This window comes from Schistocerca serialis, chromosome 8 (assembly GCF_023864345.2).
Source record: "Schistocerca serialis cubense isolate TAMUIC-IGC-003099 chromosome 8, iqSchSeri2.2, whole genome shotgun sequence".
Lineage (NCBI taxonomy): Eukaryota > Metazoa > Arthropoda > Insecta > Orthoptera > Acrididae > Schistocerca > Schistocerca serialis.
Window position 1 is genome coordinate 442,288,671 of NC_064645.1, and position 9,512 is coordinate 442,298,182.

At 42.3% G+C, this 9,512-nt stretch overlaps 1 protein-coding gene across 1 annotated transcript in view; it reads right to left on the reverse strand.

Annotated features, from left to right (window-relative positions):
* Window positions 1-9,482, reverse strand: part of LOC126416121 (vacuolar protein sorting-associated protein 51 homolog) — a 121,201-nt gene extending 111,719 nt beyond the window's left edge. The window contains exon 1 of the mRNA XM_050083646.1: window positions 9,305-9,482. Within this exon, the coding sequence (XP_049939603.1) occupies window positions 9,305-9,385 (81 nt within the window). The 5' untranslated portion in view covers window positions 9,386-9,482. The remainder of the gene's footprint in view (window positions 1-9,304) is intronic.
* Between the last annotated feature and the right edge of the window lie 30 nt (window positions 9,483-9,512).

Genomic DNA, 9,512 nt, shown 5'->3' on the forward strand with positions numbered 1-9,512 from the left:
GTATTTTTACTCAATAGTTAACTGCTGTATGACATGACCACCATATTACATAAGTTCTTCTGAAAATGTTATTGTACCATGCTGTTGTGCTTTATTTACATAAGCATTTTCCCCAATGGTTAACATATATTAAGCCTGTCTCATTTATATTTGTTAAAATGTTTTTCTAAGCATGTGTATTGTGTTACACATACAGTATCTCCTTTTGTCATTCTGCATGGCGCATTTATGTTCAATGACTACTAAATATGTGCAGTATAAAACATATTTACTCATTCAGAATGTTAAAAATGTATGACTTATTTTGTAATTATATAATGTATGTAAAATGACGACATCAATTGCATGAAAAATGCTTAAAGATGGATCAATAAATCAATAAATAAATATGCACCTTGTAGACTTTTGTGTACAAACTTTTCAGTGCCTCACAATCACATTGGGCTATACTGTTCCAGATGGCATATCCACCTGATCTGTCAAGCTTCCTGCTGACACTCAGTGTGTCTTTGGATAAACTGAGTGCTACACAAGAGCAGTCACTGTAGCAGCTGGAGGACCAGGAACAACATTATCTGGATAGCTGGTACACACCACTGGCATTTCACACCCTCAACCCGATGCAGGAAGAGTGGTCCAATTATACGGATTGCCTTAAACAACAATGGTTGTGGCAAAGTGACATAACTTTCATCGTATGTCTACGAAGATTGGCCAATCATATAAAGAATGGGTGGTTACTTTCCAAGACCTTGCCGATGAATACAAGGCATGTGCTCCTTCCTATCCAGATACTGCAGATAGGAATATGATGATTGTTTACACTCCAGATGCAGCACTCCAGAGGGACCTTATCCATCTGAACAACCCCTTCCTGAACAAGTGCTTGTCTGTCATCCACACGTTTGAGTGACCAAGCACACCAAACAAGTGCAAGGTCAAGAGTTTTTCAGACAAACAATCAACACCCTGCAGTAAATGTCAACTGGCACCTCCACTTCAAAACACTAACACCTCTTCTTCCACAGCTGCTTCATCCTGACCCAAATCCTGCTCCCTGTGATTCAAGGCTCATGACAAGCAGTGCTACTACTTCAGACACATGAGTGTGCTTTTTGTCAGAAGTTGGTAACTAGGCTGAAGTTGGCTGAAGAAAGTAACTCGCACCGTCAAGTGTTCCACTTATCCTGGTGACACGAATGAGTCAGTGAATTCAGGTGATGATCCTCCAGGTGATTTTGAGAACGCAGTGTACATTGTTGTCTCCAGTGAGCATTCTCCTGTTGATGGGGTGGAATATCAAGATAGTAGTTTGTACAGTGTACTTCCCCACAACAAAACTGTGGATGCTACCATCAATGGCCATACTATTCCATTCCAGCTGGACATTGGGTCATCTAAGAAGATCATCAGAGGTGATACATATGCTTTAGTGGTATCACCACAGTTATGCAGGTTCCATAGGACAATGACCAGTTACAGTGACCAAACTATTTGTGTCAAAGGTCGTTGAGAGGTGCAGATCCAGTGTAAGAACACTAGGTTGCAACCATTGCTTTTGGTGACACAAACAGATTTCCCATGCCATATCCTCACACAACCCAATCGTCCCACCACCTCCAAAAACCAGCTCAAAAGTGTGTCCACTTCATCAACCAATATCACCCTGGACTGGAACAACTGAACCACATCCTACATCAGGGCTTTGATTATCTATCATCATGCCCAGAAATGAGGGACATTTTACACAAGACCCTTCCCACCACTCCTAAAGTGGTGTTCTGTCACCCACACAAGCTCCACAATCTAGTCCATCCTTATGCAACTCATAATCCCACCCCTTGCCACAAGGATCATACCCCTTTGAAAGACCCAGGTGCAAGACCTGCCCAATCCACCCACTCAGCACTTCTTATTCCTGTCCTGTCAAAGGTTTATCATACCCCATCAGAGGCCAGGCCACATGTGAAATCAGCTGTGTCATCTGCCAGTTCTGCTGCAATCATTAAACAGCTTTTTATATTTGTATGACTACCAACCAGGAGCCCACCACAATGAATGGTCACCACCAATTGTGGCCAAGAGCAAAGTGGACCACACTGTGGCACAACATGCAGCTGAACATAACATGCTTGATTTCAATGGCTGTTTCACAACCTGGGCAATACGGCTTCTCCCTTCCACAGCCAGCTTTTCTGAACTGTGCATATGGAAGTTATCCTTACAACACATTCCCCACTCCCAAAATCATCTTGGTCTCAGCCTGTTTGTACCAACTCTGTCCTACCACATCCTCCCAATTTGCCTCTCCCCACCCTCACTGTGCTCTGCGCTATGCCTGCCCACCCACCAGTCTTATCCCCTTCTCTGCTCCCATCTCCTCCCCCTTTCCCTCTGCCACAGCATCCAGATGCTACAAACATGTCCAACAGAACAGATCCTACACAGACATACACATTTCTACAAGAATGCGATGGCTTCTTGATGTTTAATTCTGTGCGGACACACTAATTTCATCTGAACTCCTACGGGAATCAACAATTTGGGAGTAGGAGGTTAATGTATGATGGAAACTGCGTTGCAGTGTGTGATATGTTGAAAATTTGTGTCAGATGGAAAGCATGTCTGGATGATTGAGGAGGTTGTAGCAAACATTCAGGAGAAGTGGAGTATCTGGGTTTGAGAACCGGTCCAGAACAGATTTTCAACTTGCGCCATTGCTTTACCACAATGCCCTGTGCAGCTGAAAGCCATGAGTTTCCCACTCATCCTTTCCCTTTCATGTCCAACAGAACAGACACCTCTCAGATATATACATTTTTGAATATTTTTTCTAGCTCACTGCTCACCCTTTCACTCCATGTGCGCGCATGCATACACACACACACACACACACACACACACACACACACACACACACACACAAACACAAACACAAAATAACGAACGAAAAACAGTTTGTCATCTACTACATTTTTGCTATTCACGAAGTAAAACTACAGCATCAAGCACAACATTTTAATTTATTGCTCCTTTTCTACTAACCCTATTTGCAACACATAATGCAGATAGTATCACTAAATGCACCTGCAACGTTATATCACCGTATGATGCACAGTTCTTTGAGATACAACATCATACACATTGAGATGCTTGAAAAATGAGCTTTTCTTAAAGTGGAGCTGTTTACACAAGGAATTCTTTAATGAACTGGGGGGGGGGGGGGGGGGGGGGTGGGATGGGGTAAGGAGGGGGTTACCAGTTTGTCAACTATGACAACAGTTGCTAATTTGGTATCATTCATTTCAAAGGCATTAGATGAGAAAAAGAAATCTTGCAGTTTGTTTCTTGACCTCTCTAAAGCTTTTGACTGTATATGTCATGACACTTTATCACTATGGTGTAAGAGGAAAGTCAGCTAACATTGTAAAATCTGCTCTGTGTTACTTAAAGTCAAGTACGGAGTACCTAAGGGTTTTATGCTTGGACCATTTTGGACCACATTTCATTCTTTGCATAAATGACCTAAACATTGTTGACAGTTACAAAGTCATTATGTATACTGGTAACATTTTTGTTATTACTTGCTCTGACACAGTTGATGGACTTCAAAAACAAGTGACACTGAGTAACGAAAAAATACACCAATAACAGCAACAATATGTCTATAAATGAAAGCAAAACAATGTACATGCACATGCATGCCAACAGAGTAGTCTATATTGACAGTACTTAGTCTTGGAAACTCAGCCACACAGTAGACAAAACAGTTACCGATTCCTGAGTGTGACAGTGTATAGTTACACAACTTGGGAAAATCACGTAGACAATATTTGCTCAAAAAAGAGCTCCAACACATTTCCTTTGAGTAAAATGTCTAGTAGTACAAATGAAGACACTTTATTGAAAGTATACTATGGTCTCATATGTCTACACTTAGCTTCATTCATTCTGGTCTGGGCTTGCACTGCAAATACATACTGACTGACATTAAAAAAAAAGGTGAGGAACCCAGAAGTTGAGGAGGAAATTGAATGAACCTTGATGGGTTAGGGAGGTATGTGATGTTATATCAGTGTTTATGAAACTGAGTCTTTACAAAGAACTTGGCAGTCTGAGCCCAATTATGACATTGCACCCCCTATGACCTCAATGCATGCACTGATTCAGCTGCGAAGAGTCCATGAAGTCATTGTATCCTTGTCTGAGACATGGTGGCCCACAACTGTTGTAACTGGTTCCCAACATTGTGGGTACCAGCACTGTGACCAAGATGACGTCCAAGCTGGTCCCACCCGTGTTCTATCGGGAGCAGATCTGGAGATATTGCAAACCACATGTGCCATGTGTGGACAAGCATTGTCTTGTTGAAAAATGGCACCACGACGCTGTTACCTAGGGGTAACACTTGAGGACATAAGATGTATTTGATGTACCATTGTGCCGTCCCAGTTTCCTCACTCACTATCAGCCATGACCTAAAGTCATACCCAATGGCTCCCTCCACCATGAAACCAGGGGTAACACTGTTGTGCCTCTTCAAAACACTGGAAGAATGGAGTATTTCCCCAGGTCACCACCATACTCGCCAATGACAGTCATCTGGGATAATGCAGAACTGTGATTCATTGCTGAACACAATGTGATGCCAGTTACCTGCAGTCCATGCTTTCCTGTCACAGGACCACTCCAAACACAGCCGTTTGTGTTGTGGTGCTAATGGCTGTCTATGCATGGGACAATAATACAGTAGTATGGCTGCTGCTGGTCTCTGATCATGCCACAGAATGAAACAGAATATTGCAAGAAGTCTATTACCCCTTCTCAGATGGCAGCCATAAATGGGAAGGGGTTATGATGTGCTTGGTGCACAATACAGTGATCATCCCTTGTGGTGGTCACACTTAGTCAACCAGAACATGACAATGAGTATGCCTGCCATCATGTTGCCATGCAGTCCAACATCATGGCAATGTAACATATCCAAATGTCCCATACGTCTGGATATTACATAATTTGACCAGTCAGCAAAGGGCAGATTCACAATGAGGCCTCTCTCAAACTCTGTCAAGTGCTGATAAAGCTGTCTCGCCTGAGTATGAGGCATATTTGTGTCCTTCACAGTGAACACTCAACATCTGATGTTGTTCATGACTCTTATGTATCCCACTAGGTCTGGAACAACACCATTTCACTCTGGTAACTGTTCTACCAGTCAGAGAGAATTGCAACTCTAATAATTTACATATCCAACAATGGTGTGTACATTTACGAAGATACATTAACCCCTGACCATTTTTTCTGGGTGCTTCAATTCTTTTCTCAGACAGTGCACAAACATTATCAAAGCTTCAAAAGAAAGTCATGAGATGTATTACAAAAATATAGCCTAGAAATTTTTGCAGAGACAAATTTAAAGATCTTCATGTATTAACTGCCACAGCATTGGTGCGAATATGATGTCATTCTTTTCTTAAAGTTTCATTGGTCAGCCAATTTCAGTCATAACGTAATGACAACAACACTAGAAATAGGAATGAGTGTCACACACGATTTTGTCTCAAGTACAGATAGTGTTGAAGATCAGTGGACAAAGTTCAAAACCTTCATACAATACGCATTAGATGAGTATGTGCCAAGCAAGATCATAAGAGATGGAAAAGAGCCACCGTCGTACAACAACCGAAATAGAAAACTGCTGCGGAAGCAAAGAGAACTCCACAGAAACATAAACATACCCAAAGCCTTGCAGACAAACAAAAATTACATGAAGCAAAATGTAGCGTGAGGAGGGCTATGCGAGAGGCATTCAATGAATTCGAAAGTAAAGTTCTATATACCGACTTGGCAGAAAATCCTAAGAAATTTTGGTCTTACGTCAAAGCGGTAGGTGGATCAAAACAAAATGTCCAGACACACAGTGACCAAAATGGTACTGAAACAGAGGATGACAGACTAAAGGCCAAAATACTAAATGTCTTTTTCCAAAGCTGTTTCACAGAGGAAGACTGCACTGTAGTTCCTTCTCTAGATTGTCGTACAGATGACAAAATGGTAGATGTCGAAATAGATGACAGAGGAATAGAAAAACAATTAAAATCGCTCAAAAGAGGAAAGGCCGCTGGACCTGATGGGATACCGGTTCGATTTTAGACAGAGTACGTGAAGGAACTTGCCGCCCTTCTTGCAGTGGTGTACCGTAGGTCTCTAGAAGAGCATCGCGTTCGGGACCGATGACCATCGCAGTCTGGTCCCTTCAATCTCACAAACCAACCAACCAGCATAGCATTCCAAAGGATTGGAAAAGGGCACAGGTCATCCCTGTTTTCAAGAAGGGACGTCGAACAGATGTGCAGAACTATAGACCTATATCTCTAACGTCGATCAGTTGTAGAATTTTGGAACACGTATTATGTTCGAATATAATGATTTTTATGGAGACTAGAAATCTACTCTGCAGGAATCAGCATGGGTTTCAAACAGGACAATTGTGTGAAACCCAGCTCACGCTATTCGTCCATGAGACTCAGAGGGCCATACACACGGGTTCCCAGGTAGATGCCGTGTTTCTTGACTTCCGCAAGGCGTTTGATACATTTCCCCACAGTCATTTAATGAACAAGTAAGAGCATATGGACTATCAGACCAATTGAAGAGTTCCTAGATAACAGAGCGCAGCATGTCATTCTCAATGGACAGAAGTCTTCCGAAGTAAGAGTGATTTCAGGTGTGCCGCAGGGGAGTGCCGTAGGACCGTTGCTATTCACAATATACATAAATGACCTTGTGGATAACATTGGAAGTTCACTAAGGCTTTTTGCGGATGATGCTGTAGTATATCAAGAGGTTGTAACAATGGAAAATTGCACTGAAATGCAGGAGGATCTGCAACGAATTGACACATGGTGCAGGGAATGGCAATTGAATCTCAATGTAGACAAGTGTACTGTGCTGCAAATACATAGAAAGAAAGATCCTTTGTCATTTAGATACAATATAGCAGGTCAGGAACTGGAAGCAGTTAATTCTCTAAATTATCTGGGAGTAGGCATCAGGGGTGATTTAAAATGGAATGACCATATAAAATTAATTGTCAGTAAAGCAGTTGCCAGACTCAGATTCATTGGAAGAATCCTAAGAAAATGCAATCCGAAAACAACGGGAGTAGGTTACAGTACACTTGTTCGCCCCCTGCTTGAATACTGGTCACTGGTGTGGGATCCGTATCAGATAGGGTTGATAGAAGAGATAGAGAAGATCCAATGGAGAGCAGCTGGCTTCATTACATGATCATTTAGTAATTGCAAAAGCGTTACAGAGATGATAGATAAACACCAGTGGAAGACTCTGCAAGAGAGACGTTCAGTAGCTCGGTAAGGGCTTTTATTGAAGTTTCGAGAACATACCTTCACCGAGGAGTCACGCAGTATATTGCTCCCTCCTACGTTTATCTCACAAAGAGACCATGAGGATAAAATCAGAGAGATAGAGCCCTCACAGAGGCATCCCACCAGTCTTTCTTTCCACGAACAATACGAGACTGGAATAGAAGGGAGAACTGATAGAGGTACTAAAAGTACCCTCTGCCACACACCGTCAGGTGGCTTGCGGAGTATGGCTGTAAATGTAGATGTAAGCATCTACAACCAATGGGTAAAGACCAGAGACATGCAAGCAGTAGTTTTTAGAATAAGCTTTTACATGACATAAATAAATAAATTAAAGGAGCACCTGACTCTGGGTTGCTTCTACGCCTGTACCAAACAAATAAATTTAAATCTGTGACAGCAAACAAGTTTTGCATAACACAGGTTAGAAGAATGCTCACTGCTGCTAATTTTTTGTTTGTTTTTGTCTGTCCATTTCCTCCTCTCTCTCTCTCTCCCCCCCCCCCCCCCCTCTCCATCTCATCCTCCTCCATCTCTCTGTCCATCTCCTTCTTCCCTCTCCCCCCATCTGTCCACTTTTCTATCCCCCCCCCCCCCCCGGCTCTCCATTTCATCCTCTCACCACTATCTGTCCATCTCCTCCTTCAACCTCTCTCTACCCATTTCTTCTCACCCCACTTCCTCTTCCTTCTGCTCATTACCCCTTCCATCTTCCACCTGCCTCCTATACCTTCCCTTCTCTATGCCCATCTCGTCATTTCCCCTCTCTCTGCACATACTCCACCTCTCTCTATCCATTCCCTCCTACATTTCTCAGTCCATCTCCTCCTCCACTCCATCTCCCTTGATCCATCTCTTCCTTACACCCTCTCTGTACATCTTCTCCTCCTCTTATCTCTGTCCATTTCCTCCTATCCATCTCTGTCCATCTCTTCCTCTCCCCTTTCTGCCGGCCCATCTCTTCTGCTTCCCACCCAATCTCTGTCCATCTCCTCCCCCATCTGCATCTTTCCATCTCGTTCTCCCCTTCTCTCTCCTCCTGTGGTTATCCACACTTACAGCCCCTGTGTCACATTCCAAAACTAACCATACAACACACTTGTCATGCAGAGCTGCCTAGAAGTCAGGGGTTACCAACTCTTCTAACCTCTTATTTGTAATGGACTACACATACTGCTGTTAAAATGGTCTATGGTCAAACAAACAAACAAACAAATATCAAATGAGAGATGACACCTTTAGTTATCATATAGAGCCCAACTCCATCAAAATACAGGGAACATTTTATATTGGTGCATTAATTTTTCAATTCTGCTTGATATGTTACATCACGCCTTCAAAGTGATATTCTAGGGGAAGGATAAGTGATGATTATAGAATTTTTTCGAACTAACATGTTATTGCAATAATGTGATTGTATTTTATTTAATGACATATGGAGAGCTGTCAAAATTCTAATTATTACTTAGGTCATCATTGAGTTGTTTATCGTAATGAGGAAATGTTTATTAGGTCTACTGATTATCAAATGGTTCAAATGGCTCTGAGCACTATGGGACTCAACTGCGGTGGTCATAAGTCCCCTAGAACTTAGAACTACTTAAACCTAACTAACCTAAGGACAGCACATAACACCCAGCCATCACGAGGCAGAGAAAATCTCTGACCCCGCCGGGAATCGAACCCGGGAACCCGGGCGTGGGAAGCGAGAACGCTACCGCACGACCACGAGATGCGGGCTACTGATTATCAGTTCTTATGCCCGGCAAAGTAATAAACTTTTTTATCATGTCTCATACCGATCTGTGATCAGAAAGGCAAAATGTGGCCTATAGTTTCCGAGAACTTTTATTTGAAATATTGCTCATAAATGTCAAACGTCACTTCTGTACGAGATAAACAAACAGGTTTCTTACTTTCAGAAGTCTTTGTAAATACATGTCCGCATTGAAATGTTGGCCGTTTATATCGTATGGATTGCCTGTACTTTCTGCCATTGCAATTGTTTACCAGTGCTTCGCTAATACTTGCCACTGCACAGCTGTTCTACTGTTGTTGGTAAACTGTTTGTTTGCTGTTAATAAGAGCTTGAGCAAAGATAATGTGTGACGATTTCAGAGATTT